Genomic DNA, 17,515 nt, shown 5'->3' with positions numbered 1-17,515 from the left:
CCATAGACTCCAAAACCGACTTAGGAGCTTTATAAAGAGAAAAATAATATATTGGCAAATTCTCAAGCACCGCTTTAATTAGAATTAATCGGCCTCCAATCGAAAGATGCTTAGCTTTCCAACTTGCAAGACGGTTTTTAAGAACTTCTAAAACCACATTCCAATTATTTATACGGGACATCTTGGCTCCCACTTTGATTCCCAAGTACACAAAGGGAAAAGTACCTCTTCTACAACCCAAAATTTCCATCATGCTATCAACCTAATTTTCTTCCGTACCAAAACCGAAAAGATTAGACTTGTGAATATTGATACGAAGACCCGAACATAAATAAAAAATTCTAAGGACCCGAGCCGTATTTTGAATGTTCTCACGGGACCACTCCCCCATGATTAACGCATCATCCACAAAGAAAAGATGATTAATATCCGTGTTGCCACACGAGAAATTAATACCTTTAATAATGCCCATATTATTCGCTTTTTCCAACAAACAAGATAGGCATTCCATAACAATAAGAAACAGAAAAGGGGAGATTGGGTCACCTTGACGAAGACCTTTCTCACTCTTAAACTGGAATGTAGGGGACCCATTAACAAGCACCGAAGCATAAGCCGATTCAAGAATACCCTTCATCCACTTGCACCATACCGGAGGAAAACCCATTTGAGACATAATAGATAAAAGAAAACGCCAATTGACATTGTCATAGGCTTTTTCAAGGTCAATCTTCAACCAAAACGCTTTCTTCTTTCTACGTTTAAGCCATTCCAAAACTTCATTAACCACAAGAGGCCCATCCAAAATAAAGTGATCCGATAAAAAAGCCGACTGGGTTTCTGAAATTAACTTCCCCAAAACCTTCTTAAGGCGGTTAGCAAGGATTTTTGAAATAACCTTACTAATCACCCCAATCAACGTGATAGGTCTATAATCTTTGAGTCCCATAGGGGATTTAACCTTTGGTATCAAAGTTATAAACGCCGAACCACATCCCACGTTAATCATACCCGTCTCATGGAATTCCATCATAATCCGAAAGAAATCATCTTCGAACAACTCCCAAAAGTGTTTAATAAACATAAAATTAAAACCATCCGGCCCCGGAGCTTTATTCGAGCCACAATCAAAAACCGCATCTTTAATCTCCTGTCTAGAAAACATATTAGTCAAAAACAAACCATCCTGTTCATCCAGCTGCCGCAAACCTTCACAATTAATAGACGGCCGCACTGTATGCTTCTCATAAAAATGGGATCTAAAAAATTTAAAGACCACCTGTTTAATTAAAGCGGTTTGGAAACCCATTCACCGTTAATGTCCAAACCCGGAATAGAATTTCTCGCTTTACGGCCATTAACTATACTATGAAAAAGGCTAGTATTCTCATCCCCGAGAGCAGCCCATTTAACCCGAGATTTTTGTATCATCTCTCGGCTTCTAAACAACTCAATTTCTTCCAAACTCTTCTTACACTCCGCCCAAACCCATAGATCCACTTCATCCAAATCTTTTTGTTCCATAAGCAACTCCATGTCTTCCTGTTCTTTTTTCAACCGATTAAAATCTTCATTTTCTTTAAACCTAGTATCTTGAATCCACATTTTTAATTTAGCCCGAAGCATACCCATCTTTTTCGTAAATTTCAAATCTGCCGAACCATTAGTCTGCCACTCTAATAACGCATTCTTAACAACATCTTCACACCCTGGTCTATCCAACCAGGAATCAAACCACCGGAAAGGTTTGGGACCAAAATTGGTGTCAATCAAAGTTAAACACAATGGGGCGTGATCAGAATGCTCACGTTTCAAAGCTCTGACGCAAGCGCTGGGCCATTTATTGAAAATACTATCACAAACGAACACCCTGTCAATTCTACTCAATTTACAAACACCACACCGATTAGCAAAGTAAGTAAAACTCAAACCCTTTAAGTCATATTCACGAAGACCCGTATTGTCAACAAAATCATTAAAATCTCTAGCGCTAACTGGGTCAAAAAACGATTTTTTTCTTTCACTCGGATCTCTAACCGCATTAAAATCGCCAAGCACAATCCACCAACCTTGACCCCTTTGTATAATCAAAGTAATTTTATCCCAAAGAGCCTTTTTCTCACCATTATTTTGAGGAGCATAAACGTTAATCACATTAAGCCGCATCATACCATCCGTTAAAAGACCAGACACAAACAAAAAGTTTTTGCCTTTTAATACCATATCTTTCTTAAAACATTTCGGGTCCTATATACTCAAAATACCCCCAGAATTCCCAATCGAATCAACCTTTTCAAATTCAAAACCTGAGCCACCCCAAACGTTTGAAACCAAACTAGAACTTACATTACAAGACATTGTCTCCTGAACCCCAATAAAAGAAACTCCTAAATCTGACTTTAAACGACTAATCCAACTCGCTTTATTCCCAGACCCCAAACCCCTTACATTTATAGATAAACAATTCATTTTATACCTGATTGTAATCCTTCATCGGCAATCGACTCTCTGATAAGCTTTTCTTGCAAATCCAGGTTAATACCCAACTTCGCACCCGCTATTTTAGTAGCAGAAACTTCAATTTTTTGCAAAATATCACCCGCTTCGAAATTAACATTGATATCATCGTGATGCTGCTCCAAATGAACATTTTCCACCGTATCGAACTCCTCCACCTGAGCCTCACTAGGATTACAATTGAGATCAAAGCTTTCATCACCTTCAATACTCAGCTCATCTTCAGCTGATGTATCGCTATCAGAAATACCCAAAAGGCTATTAAGCCCAAATATATCACTATCCTTTTGTTTGGGCTTTTTACCTATTCTTTGACTTTCATTACTACTCAAGTAGGCATTGTTGGGCCGGCCCACATCTTGTTTTTTACCTTTTTTCCTTTGGGGTTTTTACATATTTCCCCCTCCTAAGCTGGCTTATTACGTATTTCCCCAAACAAAAAAAACAATTACATATTTCCCCTTCCTAACCCATATATATTACATATTTCCCCTTTTCATTAAAATTACTCTTAAAATGACTATTTTACCCTTAATGAACTATTAAATGAATATTTATATATTTTTCCTATCTAATATCATAAATTAATTACATATTTCCCAAATTTATCTAGTATTTCCTTAATTCTTCTACTTGCTACATGGATAGTATATATCTATATTTTTATAAATATCATTGAATGTAAATAGTATATATCTATATCTTTATAAATATCATTGAATGTAAATGGAAGTATAATATTTGAAATTAAGATCTGAAGATCTCGGACAACAACTTTAACAAAATTTACAACTTAAAATTAAAATTTATACATAAGGGGTGCTACGTAAGAAAATGGATACCCACGGATAGTCCCCAAATCTTTTATTTTTATCACATTCAAATAAACCACGTGTATTAAAAACCCATATTTAAACCACTTTTGTTAATGGGTGACTGCTTTATGCTTACATAAAGACCCGAAGTGCATCACAAAACATAAGCCTAAAAACAGCAAAAATTTACAACTTAAAATTAGAATTAAAATTTAATACACAGCAACTATTAAATTTTTGCTAAAGTTGTTGTCCGAGATCTTCAAATCTTAATTTCAAATATTATACTTCCATTTACATTCAATGATATTCATAAAAATTTAGATATATGCTATTCATGTAGCAAGTAGAAGAATTAGAGAAATACTAGATGAATTGAGGAAATATGTAATTAATTGATGATATTAGATGGGGATATATGTAAATATTTATTTAATAGTTCATTAAGGGTAAAATAGTCATTTTAAGAGTAATTTTAATGAAAATGGGAAATATGTAATATATATGGGTTAGCAAGGGGAGATACGTAATTGTTTTTTTAGTTTGGGGAAATATGTAATAAGCCAGCTTAGGAGGGGGAAATATGTAAAAAAACCTTTTCCTTTTACTGACTTTGGAATTATCACAATCATCAATATTATCACAGGTGGGCTGGTCAAAATTAAAGTCAACTGCAGGGACAAAAGAATCAACGCAATTATTTCTTTCCAAAAAGAATCGGTCACCCCATTATTCTCATTAACATGTATTGAATGGCAATTAATGCCCTCAAAATCAGTGCAATCATTCCTTTCCAAAACAGTGGGAGTTTCATTCCCGGTGACATCAGCCTGCAGCACATTCACCGGCATCACATTATCGTTGATGACAACTTCATTCGCTTCCTCGGTCACCGGAGCATTAACCGGAGTATGCATATCTTCGGTCGTTATAACCGGATCAAACTTGGGGATCCAATCACCACCCTCCTCGTTAACCCATACCCTGAATTTACGATTCTTCCATTCTAATACGACTTCTTCTGATAATCGTTTCCCATCACCGACCAAGATTCCGACAAGATCAAAAGAGAGATCAGAAGCAGATTCTGACTTACACGCACTGTGGACTACTTTACCAAACAACCCTCATACTAAGTTAACAATATCATGGGTAAAAATGTGTAGCGGAATTCCTTTCACTTTCACCCAAGCCAACCTTTCAAAGCTTAAAGGTTGTCCTTCCCACAAACAAACCGAAATAAACATATCCTTAGCACTTTTAGCAACATCAAACACACTATTAACTACACCCGGATCGTCAAAAGAAATAAGCAGATCCAATCCTCCAAGATACTGAACCGTACCTTCACCCGGACAAGTATTATGCAAGAATGTATAAATACGTTTCACTGCAGCCACATCTACCATTCGACCAACAATGGCTTTTCCATGCAAAGATGAGAAACCCTTAATATGATCATCAACAATAATAGATTTACCAACTAACATATCCTTAAACGATCTATCTCTGGAATCATACTTGGCCCCTGAAACATTCTTCCCCTCTATATCATTGTTAGCATTGGTTCGAACCGGCACCTCTCTTGCTGTATCGATTTCTCCATCTTCCAATACGAATCGAGCAACATTGAACCATAACTTGTTATCCCCCATGCGAATACTTCTTAGATCTTTAAGTAATTCTGATCGATCTTTCACATCTAACATCGAAACAAAGCCAAAACGATTTCCTCCTTTATCTCTTTTTCTCGCAATGTAAAGATCAAAAAATATCACCAAACAAATGAATACGACTTGCTAGATCGACTCCACTACATCCCTCTGGAAGATTGGTAACAAAGATCTTCGTAATACGACGTTGAACTGACTCCGGAATAGGTTTCCGGCGCCGGTCCATATTAGGGTTTACACTGTTTGTTGTTAAGATATGTTTTGTGGAGGATAGTCATGGTCTTTTGCAGGGGCACAACTTTCGTCTGTCACGGGTGCCTCACACCTAACTTATTTTTCGCTCATAGTATGCTCATATAATTTTATCTGATTTTATCCTTTTGATTCAAGTAACAACGAGAAATTTGTTTACAATCGGATCCTAAGAAAGATCATCCAAGTTAACTTTTTCCAGACTATTATTTAAATATTCAGATTTAAGTGTTGATAAATTTAGTTCATAAAACCCTTCCCATATTTTCTAAAAACAGAAAATCAAATTAAATTAATAACAATTTAACAATGTTGATAAGTTTAGTTCAGAAAACCCTTCCTATATTTTCTAAAAACTGAAAATCAAATTATATTAAGAGTTAATTGCCAAAATCGTCCCTGAGGTTTGGGCAGGTTTGCCATTTTCGTTCAAAATGACACTTTTGTACCAAATTGCCCCCAACGTTTGTAACTTTTTTCCATTTTCATCCAAACCACTAACTTAGTTTATTTTTTCTGTTAAGTTGAGGATATTTGGAAGAAACTGGCAAATATAAAACCACAGGGACGATTTTGGCAATTTACTCAAACTCTTTTAAATTTCTTTTATTTAATTAATTTTGTTACATATATAATAAAAAAAGAATATACATGCAATTTTTATATGAAAAAAATAATAGCTTTGTCACATAATTTTTATAAATTTTTATCCAACCACTAACTAAGTTAATTTTTCTATTAATGCGAAGGATGTTTATAAATTAAGACAAAAATTAATTTCTAATTTGTTATATAGATCAATTTTATAAAAATAAAATCTACTAAAACCTTTAAATTTCTTTTAAAGTTATTAGTCCTTGTGGTTTGCACAAAGTAACATACTTAGGTACTAACAGTTTAAAATCACATTCTAGGGTATTAACTTTTCATTTTGTAACGTTTGGAGGTATTAACGTTATTTGTAGGTTTAAAATCACATTCTATTAGTACCTAAGTATGTTATTTTGCGCAAACTACAGGGACTAAGTATGTTAATACCCTAGAAGTTAATACCTCCAAACGTTACAAAATGAAAAGTTAATACCCTAAAAGGTGATTTTAAACTATTAGTACCTAAGTATGTTATTTTGTGCAAAGCACAGGGACTAACTATGTAATTAATTCTTTTATAAAACTAAAATGCTGATGAAGAAAATATAATAATATTGCAGAAAAATATAAACTTATTAACATGAAGATCTAATATTTAAACATCTTGTAACATCTAACAAAGTATTGCTAAAAAGTTTATTAGTGAAGAAAAATATAATCTTATTGCAGAAAAATAACAATCAAACATGTAATAACATTTATATATGAAAAAAATCAAAGTGAATGAACAGTGATATATTATTAATTAAATTAAAATTAGAATTACATTATAATTATAATATATATATAATTATTTAAAATTAAAATTAAAACTGAAAGCCAAAATAAAAAAAAATATATCATTAAAAGTGAGAGAAATGTTTTAATAAAAAAAAAAAAACAACCCTTACGAATTGCAGACTTGGAGATTTGCCATTTGGGCCAACCGAACACCCAACATTGCTAGGGCTTGGGCTGGTAGATGAATTTTAGACGCTTTCATTTTAATTTTTAGGCTAAAAATTTTTAATGATCTTTATAGTTGTTAACTTCTTAGATCATTTCCATAATTTCTATCCTATAACTATACAAAAATCATTAAATTTTCTCTCTTTTCAATTAAATAATATTTTTGTATATTTATTATTACACTTTCTCTCTCGTTCACTCACAACCGCTTTCAAAATATATAAAAAAATTATAAAGGGTGAACAGTGTCCCCTCAAATATACAGATAAACAGTTACATTTTTTTCTCTTCTTCGCTCACAACCACCTACAACACTTTTTATAATCTAAAAACCTCCTCATATAATTTGATGGAAGGATTGTAAATGCCCTTACTGTAACCCCCGTCAAAATCGACCCGTTTTAAATATACGGATCCTAAACTTTAAACCTCGGAAATTTTCGCGAAATAATTAATCGTTGAAAGATAATATCGTTAATTTAATCCGTTTATAAAAATGGTTATTTATTTATTTATTTTATTTAACTAATTAAATTAACTAAATTTACAATAAAAAGTTTTGTTCTTTTTATTTTATAAAAATAATCTAGTTAGTCTTGTTAAGTTTTAAAGTTAGTTTACGGTATACAAATTAACCTAGTTAGTTTTATTGTTAAGATTAGTTTCCTTTAAAATAACATAACTTAACCTAAGTTTGTTAATCCCTCATAGTTAAGGGGGATTATTTAATTTACATGCTCTTTCAAAGTAATAAAATTCGAATTCCAACACTAAACAACATGTTAAACCGGTGGTCTTGAGTTCGAACCTAGCCACCATTAATTCTTTTGTATTTACTTTCTTTTTTTTTTTAGACTCATGATTTTATAAGTATTTGTTTTCAACTATTACTTTAATTTCTAGAAACAGATTAGTTGTATCTATAAAACCAGTTTTCTTTAATCCTTTATAATTAACTATAATCTTTAACTTAATAATAAAATCAGATAATTAATGACTAATATTAATTCTTTTTTTTATATATAACCTAAATAACACTAATTCATAATTCTAAGTAATTAAAGATGTAATTGTCACGCCCTGGCTTTTGCGAAAGCGTGGGTTAATTTGGTGTGACTTCTTAATACCATAGTAACAACATTACTACAAACATAAGATGTTCATCCATTCATTAAGTCAAATACTACCACAACATCAGTGTTGGAAAATGTCGACACGTACAATAAGTTACAAACCATAATTGTTTAAAACATGTTTACCAGACACAACAAAAGACTTGACATAAAAACATGGTTTTAAGACATGTAACCCGTCCAGGCAAGGGATTACACCTCCTAAACCCACTACCCCGGATGACATCTTTATTCAGCGCAGCTTAACATGCATGCAGACACTTGCCAGATCCCTTAGTTTCCTGAAATACATGTAGTTTGAAAAATCAACAAAAGTTGAGCGAATTCATGTGCATGTGAGTCTGTATAAACCTTTGAAATGTGTCTGTGTGTATGAAAAACCCTGGTATGTAGTAATTAAGGAAAAATAAAAGAGATCACCAATGGGTTGCAAAGCCACTGATATGTGTGAAACGGTGCAGGAAGTACTCAAACCTAGCAAATTTGTACCGGGCCTCCGGCTGTAAGACACAGTCACCACTATGGGCCTCCCCGGCCTCATGGGTGTGGGCTCACTACACCCAAATAGATCTATCACTCATGTCCCTCGGTCCTACGACGAGGATTAATGGCCTTAAGTGTTGTACCCACCTTTCACATGATCTAAGCGTCTAAACCATCCTTAAGCTAACCATACCATTTATAAAAGCGTCTGTAATAATTGTAACATGTATTTCACCCCCGCAGTATAAAACTGAAAACAGTTAAAAGAAAAGGGGGACATGAACTCACGGAAGTGCGTCTCCTGTATCGTCGATCTCAAGCTCGAACTGCTGCGTGATGACCAACACGTACTAATGTCTATTAGACGAATGGGCCGTGCCTTGGTTTAGGGTTTAGTGTTTTGAGTTGCGTTACGTTGGTGTTATATTTGTTAAAATAATATTAATTATTTTAACTTAACCTTTGCATCTAGGAAAATAGTTAGGCAACTATTTTGTATCCACACTTCTTAATTGTTCTGTATGCATATTTCCTTCCCAAGGATGGGGGATATTTATACATGTACACTTGTAGTTCCGAAAAATATATTTTACATTTTAGTGTGTCGTAATTTTTATGGTGTCATAAGTTATATTATTTTTACCCAAAAATAATATAATTAGTTCTCAAAATAAACTACTAATCACACAAGAGTTTTAGTAATAAATATATATATTCTAAATATATATTTATCAAATTTTATTTACGAAAATCATCCTCCGGCACTTTAATAAAAATCATGGCGAAGTTTATTTCGAAACTAAAGTTAAAACAGTTTGTAAATACTTGTTAGAAAATATTTCTAAGTGTTGAAAATCTAGAAAAATTTCACCAGAGTTTCTTTTGTAAATGGAGGCATCCACGCTTACTAGCGTATCATTTTCTTTTCAAAATCAATCAACAAGCAATCCTTTAAACAACTTTACATCACCAAGATCAAAAATATACTTGTTACATAATATTCATGAACTTGATATTTCCCGAAAATGCGTAGTAACTTAGGGAAGCTTTTAGAGGCTTAGTTACCTCCCAAAGTGTATTTATTTCGTTAAAAATCACTTTCTTAGACGAGTTACGTTTTCGCAACTTGTAAATAATATTTGCAAAATTTAGTTTCTTGAACTCTTCTTGTAAATAAATGTTTTCACGTTTATTTTGTTTCTAAAAATAATGTAAGTGTATGTAAAGTTATGATTTTTCCAAAAACCGCCTTTCTAACTTGGTTTACTTAGAAAGCTTCTAGTAAAAACTTGAATAACCATGATCACCAATCTCCTAGTTCATTTATATTTTAGAAAAATCTATTTTTATTCAAGTTCATGACTCACTTAGAAGGTGGTCATTTTGCTTAACATATAACCACTTCCTACTTTGGTTAAATCACCCTTCTAAATATTATCTAACCATATTCATAGGGTGATTAATCCATATAACCAAGAATCAACATAACATTAACAACATACTCATAATCAACATCAAACTAGTGCCTTTTACTTCCATCTTTTATGTAGAACTTCATGTTAAATCTTTGTAGTGTTCTTGTTTCTTGTGATTTGAACATACTAAACATACTACAACTTTTGATCACAAAACAAGATAAACAAGGGTGTACAAGTAACTTACTACTAGCACAAGGCTAGGGTAGAAACTAGTGATGAAGATGAAAGGAAAAGATGATGAAAAAGACTAGAACAAAGCTCCTTTCAAGCTCCACACAAAGCAAGCTCTCTTGTATCAACCTTTAAGCTTGAAGGTTACTTGAAAATGGAAGATGATGGTGGTTATGTGGTGGTGGTGGTGGTGGTGGTGGCGGTTTGGTGTAACCGTGAGGGAGGGAGAGAGAGTGAGAGTGATGGAGTGGTGAACTTGTTGTGAAGAAATGATGAAGTGATCTAGTGCCATACTTAAAGAAATTTCTCCTTATATTTTGTTTAAATCAACAAGCAAAGATCTAATAAAATATTAGAATGAATCTTAGAAAGTATGGTGCATGGAGTGGAGGTGATGGCCGATTAGGTGTAGGGGGAAGGGGGCTAGATGTAATTTTTGATGGTAGAGGGTAAATACTAGTTAATTTTCAAGTATATACTTACATATGTTAGTTAGTGCATATTTAGGGGGTGCTATGGTGTACGGGGATCACGACTAGCCAAGAAATAGTGAAACAATTTGTTTGGCAAAAATTTAGTGTTCCGGGTAATGTCCGGTTATCCAGTTAGGTACTGTCCCGTTAATGTGCTTAATTAATCCAAATAATGTCTTTTATATATATTTTTGTAACACAATTTATTCCTGACACCTAGGAAAGTATACAGGACCATTCTGCCATATTTTTGCACTCTACTAGCATTTTACAATGCTGAATTTTATTAATAATAAATGCAGAATTCTGCATTTATAGTGTGTCTTAGGCACTTCCCGGCACTATAATTGTCACCTAGTGACGCAGTTTTATGGTCCTCACTTCCCTACACTCCATACTAGTGTAGTACCCTGTCCCTGGCTCATACTGGCCATAATATAGTGTCTGTCTATGTGCTGGCATCGTCAGCATGTGTCTGAGTTATCCGCTCACTGTGCTAACTGTGCTTTGTACATCAGGTTTGTCACTAAGAGTCTGTATGAAATAAATGGAGTGACTGTATGTAAAGTGATGCACATGCATGTATGTAACATAAATCAGTAAGCAGTTTAATTTAACAGTTGTAATCAAGCACAGTCATTAAGCACGAATTAAATATTAATTAATTGTATGGATACCTATAATTGTGAGGGTTGTCACAGTAATTAATATGTATAAACCATAAAAATTAGGAACTTTATTAGTTTATAAATAACAACTAAATTGTTTATATGGCATATTAATATTTAGGTTAATTAGTTACATTCGTCCTCTTGGACATCTTTACTCGTGCGTCATTACAAGAAATCGCAACGCAACCACTGTGAGTATACATGATCCCATTTTCATTTTAAACACTTTTGGGAGCAACTTGTATTCCTATTCAAATTCACGAACACGTTAAACTTTATTTATTCACACTCTATCCAAATTATACATGAAATGTTTGATGCTTGTTATACATGTGATGCTAATGTAAACACTTCATGACTATATGCTCATTAACTTGTTCGCAAGCCTACCTTAACAATTATGGTACTATGCATATGCTATAGGTTGTAACGCCCCGCCCGCTATTCTTTTGGGTATTGTTAAGTTGAACATATTAACCTCTCACTAAACTTTTGGGATAGGCAACATTAATTGCATTGTATTCTAGGGTTTGAGTATATAGAGTAACATCATTTCGGCATAACTGTTAACTTGTATCATTGTATTCATGTTGGATATGAGCATATTAAACATTTCATTCTACTATGCTATGTATCAAACTTGTATACTCGCCAACATTTTTTTGTTGAGTTATTTTAATACATGTTGCAGGTTGATAGTCAAGATGATGAAGGAATCAAGTTAGGATGGTCTAGATACTCATTTTAATAATAAACCATGTTTGTTGAAATTTGTCTTTATTTGAAACAATGTATTTGAATTTAGCCATTTATGAAATTTGATTTAATCTATATTGTCACAATTAGTGTTATGATGCTTTTGAGCGATTTGTTCGTCTCATCCCGATGTTTCCGCCATCGGTTGGGGTGTGACAGATTGGTATCAGAGCCATAACTATCGGGAATTAGGAAAATTGCTATACTTTTACCTGGTCTATAGTAGGAGTACTCTGATACCAAATTGGTAACAGAGCCATAACTATAGGGAATTAGGAAAAGTATGAATGCTTTTTACCTAGTCTATAGTTTAGGAGCTTATCCTTATGTGTTGTTTAAAACTAATTTCCTTCAATCTTATTTGCTTCTCTCTATTCTCTTTGGTCTTTTAACATGCACGCCTTTCCTAAGGCTAACACAATACACACTTGGAGGTTTTGAAGATACTCTTATAACACAATCGAAATGATTCACCAAAATAGGGGTGATTCCCATATTTGGTGAAGACTTTCACTCAGCTATACTTTGAATTTTGCACAAAATCTACCCTCAAGTTAGGAGTGATATCCAAATCTTGAAGGAAATTTCCATTTCATATTCTAGTGGACCCTTATCTTTTGATAAGTACCAACCACGTTAGGGTACGATGTTATCAAGTTAGAGGTGAAACTCGCATCTTGTTAACTAGTTCCACTCTTCGATTTTCAATCTCGCCAAAGTTTCGATTTTCCCAATTGATTAAGGATGTGTAGTAACTGGAAGGACAAATACCGTTAGTCGCTCCTCGATGAGAGTATTTGTCTATTTGGCCAAAGCACGACCCCTTAATTCGAAAAGGACTTCGATTCACTTTGGAATAGTCTTATGTTACGTTCCGTGACAATCCACGTTTTACGTTAAATCACTTTTATGCTATCTCAATTTTCATGTGTTTTACATTTGCCCTTGAACCCACACCTTAACATGTACAGCACTATGCGTAGTGCTATAGGAGTAGCGCACCACCCGTGAACGAGAGGTCATGTTAAGTCATTCAATTGTGGTACACGATGGGTTGACCTGTTTATTCACATGCCAGTGATACGTTAATCTTGTTAACTAAATATATCATGTGGATTGTTCTAAATTTTTATGCTAAATACTCATATTCCAAAAAAAAAAAAAATGGAAGCTCATCATCAAGATAAGAGTGATTTCCTTACCTTGACAATTAGCCCCAATCACTTTTCAACTTCACCAATGAGCTAGGGGTGATTTCCTTACCTCGGAGGTAGTTACCAACTTTTCTTCGTTCTCAATGAAACTTTATATTTGAACGTTACTTTCATTTCAAGCTTGGAGACACGAATTGCACTATCTTCGCAATCTAAAACATATAATAATAATTTCTTGTGAACAAACTAAATTTATGATGCTTTCATTTTACATGTGACAATACGTGAAATTCATAATTATGCTATGTGAAACTATTTGAAACATTATATGCTATGTGAAACTACTTGAAACACTATATGCTACGTGACACATTCATGAAACCAATTTTCTTAAACAATTTCTTTATGATCAAGTCTCATCTATTGCTTCTTTTGAATCGTTAGAAGTCTTCCTCTTAGATTTCGAGGATGAAATCTCCTAAAGTAGGGGAGACTGTAACCCTCGTCAAAATCGACCCGTTTCAAAATTGACCCGTTTTAAAAATACGGATCCTAAACTTTAAACCTCGGAAATTTTCGTGAAATAATTAATTGCTGAAAGATATCGTTAATTTAATCCGTTTAAAAAATGGTTATTATTTATTTATTTTATTTAACTAATTAAATTATTTGCAATAAAAAGTTTTATTCTTTTTATTTTATAAAAATAATCTAGTTAGTCTTGTTAAGTTTTAAAGTTAGTTTACGGTATACAAGTTAACCTAGTTAGTTTTGTTGTTAAGATTAGTTTCCTTTAAAATAACATAACTTAACCTAATTTTGTTAATCCCTCATAGTTAAGGGGGGCTAAAGTGTAATATTTCAACATTTGTATTTCAAAAAATTATGGTGGAGACGAGGCTCGAACCCGGGTCTCCCCCGTAAACAAGCAACAAGCAAGCCACTCCACCATTGTCTACTATCGTTCAATTAACAAGTTCTTAAACTTTTAAACCGCAAATTTCGGTCGACTTTCTTTTTAAAACTTTGCCGCTCAAACGAAGATTGACAGGAGAATATGGCAACTTACTGATTTCTCGGTGATTACTGTCAAAACGCGTTTCCTTTTTTTTGTGCCTACTGATTTCTCGTGATATATTCCGCGTGTTTCCATTTTGATTATCCATCACGAATCTAGTCTTGTTTAGGGGCGGACCTGTAGTTAAATTAGCCGTAGCACGGGCTACGTCTCAACTTTGTACCGGTAGTGTAAAATTTATTTTTTTTTGTTTTTGCCGATTTTTATATAAAGGACACCCCAAAACAGCTACGAGGACACTCCTAAAAAATTGAAAGCCCAAATTGCAATTATAAATAATAAGCCCAAGTCGGTTTATTGAAGCCCAATTAATTAGAGTAAGCATTCAATAATGAAGATTGTATATAAAAAGCCCAACCAATTGTTATTAAAGCCCAATTATAATGTTATATGTTAGCCCAAACCAGTTATAATGTAAAAATTTATTAGAAGCGGCCAACTTGATAAATGGTATAAAACGAGCATTAAATGCTTTAAGACAAAATGAGTTTGAGCCGATTTTGTAAAAAGTGACTTCCTTTTGTAAAAAATACAATATTACAATGTTGGACATGACTGAAAATTATGGTAATCCAAGAAACCGAAAGAATGTCATTACAAATTGACATCATTTTGAAGTTGACATTTTTAATGAGGTTTTGGACATGTAAATTCAAGAATTAGGGAATCGGTTTAGTGAGGTAACAACTAGTTTGATAAAAAAAAATATGTCGGGTTTAAATCCTTGTAACGGTTTTTCTAAGTTTGACCTATCGAAAATATTGGCGTTTGCTAAGATGTACCCGGATGATTTTACTACACAAGAAATGGGAACTCTTTTGGGTGATATTGAATCATTTCGTCACACTATAAGCGATGATGATAATTTTGCAACCTTGAATGGAATAAGTGATCTTGCGCGTGTTATGGTTGAAACGGGAACACATAGTTGTTGTCCTTCAATTTATCGGTTAGTGAAGCTAGCTTTGCTTTTACCGGTTACAACCGCAACCGTTGAAAGATGTTTTTTCGTAATTGAAACTTTTCAAGACGGATTTAAGCAATCGAATGGGCCCAGAATTTTTGAACAATGCTATGGTTTATGCGGTCGAAAAAGATTTTTTTACATGAAGTAAAAGACGACGATGTGATGGAACGATTTCAAGCTATGAAAAAAGAAGAGGACAAATCTATTAGGTATTTGTTTTACTTTCTTTATTTATTGTCATTTTTTTAATATTGTATGATTGTACGGCAAAAAATTTGTTTTTGTGATACCCCTGAGTTAATGTTCTAGTTCCGCCACTAGTCTTGTTTACAACTCGTATACAATCAATCATAACTTGTTTCCGTAATTTACGAGTCGTGCGAAGGTTATATAAACCGAGACCCTCATCATTGATTAACCCCACTGGAGCACCATTCTAAACATCCCAAACACTCTTTCTGTTCATCAACTCGACGGAGCAAGAGGAATCAACTCGTACTGCCGCCAGAGAAGACGACCGGAGTTCGATGGAACTCCACTCCGTCCCTGTTGCGGTATACCATCCTCCCAACCTTTCATTTCATTTGTTTTAGTTTGACGTTTATAAACTGTTGTCATGTTTTAATCGGACATCACTCGAAACCCCGCTCCCTTTAAAGACGTTACCGGAGAGTACCTGCAAGTGGCCGGAGCTCGCATCGATACCGGGATCCACCGGAGTTTACGACAGAAACCAACTGTTTCGGTATAGAATTCTTATCCTTTGTCTTTCGTTCAAGTCACCAATTGATGCCCATCATATTCAAATTTTCAAACAACTAACGAAATCATGATTTTCATACTAACAGTTTATATATAATGAAGATGACATAATATGCTTTTGTTAATGGTACTTATGTTTCTGTTTATACACTCCAATATGAAGGAGACACAAAGAAGAAATGAAAGAAAGAGGATCAATATAAACAGTTCTGTTCGATTTTGTTGAAGTGATTCAAAGATGTTTTTAAATCATTTGCTTATTATTTAATTTACATGCTCTTTCGAAGTAATAAAATTCGAAATCCAACACTAAACAACATGTTAAACCGGTGGTCTTGAGTTCGAACCTAGCCACCACTAATTCTTTTGTATTTACTTTCTTTTTTTTAGAATCATGATTTTATAAGTATTTGTTTTCAACTATTACTTTAATTTCTAGAAACAGATTAGTTGTATCTATAAAACCAGTTTTCTTTAATCCTTTATAATTAACTATAATCTTTAACTTAATAATAAAATCAAATAATTAATGACTAATATTAATTCTTTTTTTATATATAACCTAAATAACACTAATTCATAATTCTAAGCAATTAAAGATGTAATTATTCTATATACATGTGATGCTAATGTAAACACTTCATGACTATATGCTCATTAACTTGTTCGCAAGCTTACCTTAACAATTATGGTACTATGCATATGCTATAGGTTGTAACGCCCCGCACGCTATTCTTTTGGGTATTGTTAAGTTGAACATATTAACCTCCCGCTAAACTTTTGGGATATGCAACATTAATTGCGTTGTATTCTAGGGTTTGAGTATATGGAGTAACATCGTTTCGGCATAACTGTTAACTTGTATCATTGTATTCATGTTGGATATGAGCACATTAAACATTTCATTCTACTATGCTATGTATCAAACTTGTATACTCGCCAACATTTTTTTGTTGATGTTATTTTAATACATGTTGCAGGTTGATAGTCAAGATGATGAAGGAATCAAGTTAGGACGGTCTAGATACGCATTTTAATAATAAACCATGTTTGTTGAAATTTGTCTTTATTTGAAACAATGTATTTGAATTTAGCCATTTATGAAATTTGATTTAATCTATATTGTCACAATTAGTGTTATGATGCTTTTGAGTGATTTGTTTGTCTCATCCCGATGTTTCTGCCATCGGTTGGGGTGTGACACTTACGCTAGTTGAGAACTTTTGGGCTAAATTTTTAACCAAAGAATTCTAAACAGGCTAAACAAAAGTTTTTTTTCGGACTTAGAGCATTCACATCAGCACCACTGTATTACTCTTTATAATTTAACTAAAACCATATATTTCTCAAAATTTGGTTTATCTTCTAAAAATTCACCACATCTCATTCTTCGTTTTTATCTCCATCTTACTCACAAACAATTATTTTATTATTTTTTCTTGATTTTTTTACACTGACATCATTTAATACAGGGATGAATAGTGATATATCAAATATGGATGGAGATTGAATTTACTCTCTACTATATATTTT

General features: G+C 33.3%; 1 protein-coding gene and 1 long non-coding RNA gene across 2 annotated transcripts; one reads left to right on the top strand and one right to left on the bottom strand.

Moving 5' to 3' along the window:
- Nucleotides 1-1,287: 1,287 nt before the first annotated feature.
- On the bottom strand, nt 1,288-2,223 carry LOC110880779. Its single transcript, XM_022129233.1, has one exon. The coding sequence runs from the start codon at nt 2,221-2,223 to the stop codon at nt 1,288-1,290; it is 936 nt and encodes a 311-aa protein (XP_021984925.1).
- Nucleotides 2,224-15,649: 13,426 nt separating this feature from the next.
- LOC118484921 lies at nt 15,650-17,104 on the top strand. Its single transcript, XR_004875063.1, has 3 exons — nt 15,650-15,774; nt 15,880-15,965; nt 16,963-17,104. It is a non-coding gene; the product is annotated as an uncharacterized LOC118484921 (long non-coding RNA).
- Nucleotides 17,105-17,515: the final 411 nt, after the last annotated feature.

The sequence above is a fragment of the Helianthus annuus genome, chromosome 12 (genome assembly GCF_002127325.2).
Source record: "Helianthus annuus cultivar XRQ/B chromosome 12, HanXRQr2.0-SUNRISE, whole genome shotgun sequence".
NCBI classification, from domain to species: Eukaryota; Viridiplantae; Streptophyta; class Magnoliopsida; order Asterales; family Asteraceae; genus Helianthus; species Helianthus annuus.
The sequence above is the reverse complement of the archived record's forward strand: the minus strand, read 5'-3'. Positions and strand labels throughout refer to the sequence as shown.

Bases quoted from the DNA above. Each gene is read 5' to 3' on its own strand.
- LOC110880779 (XM_022129233.1), bottom strand. From the start codon at position 2,223: ATGGTATTAAAAGGCAAAAACTTTTTGTTTGTGTCTGGTCTTTTAACG.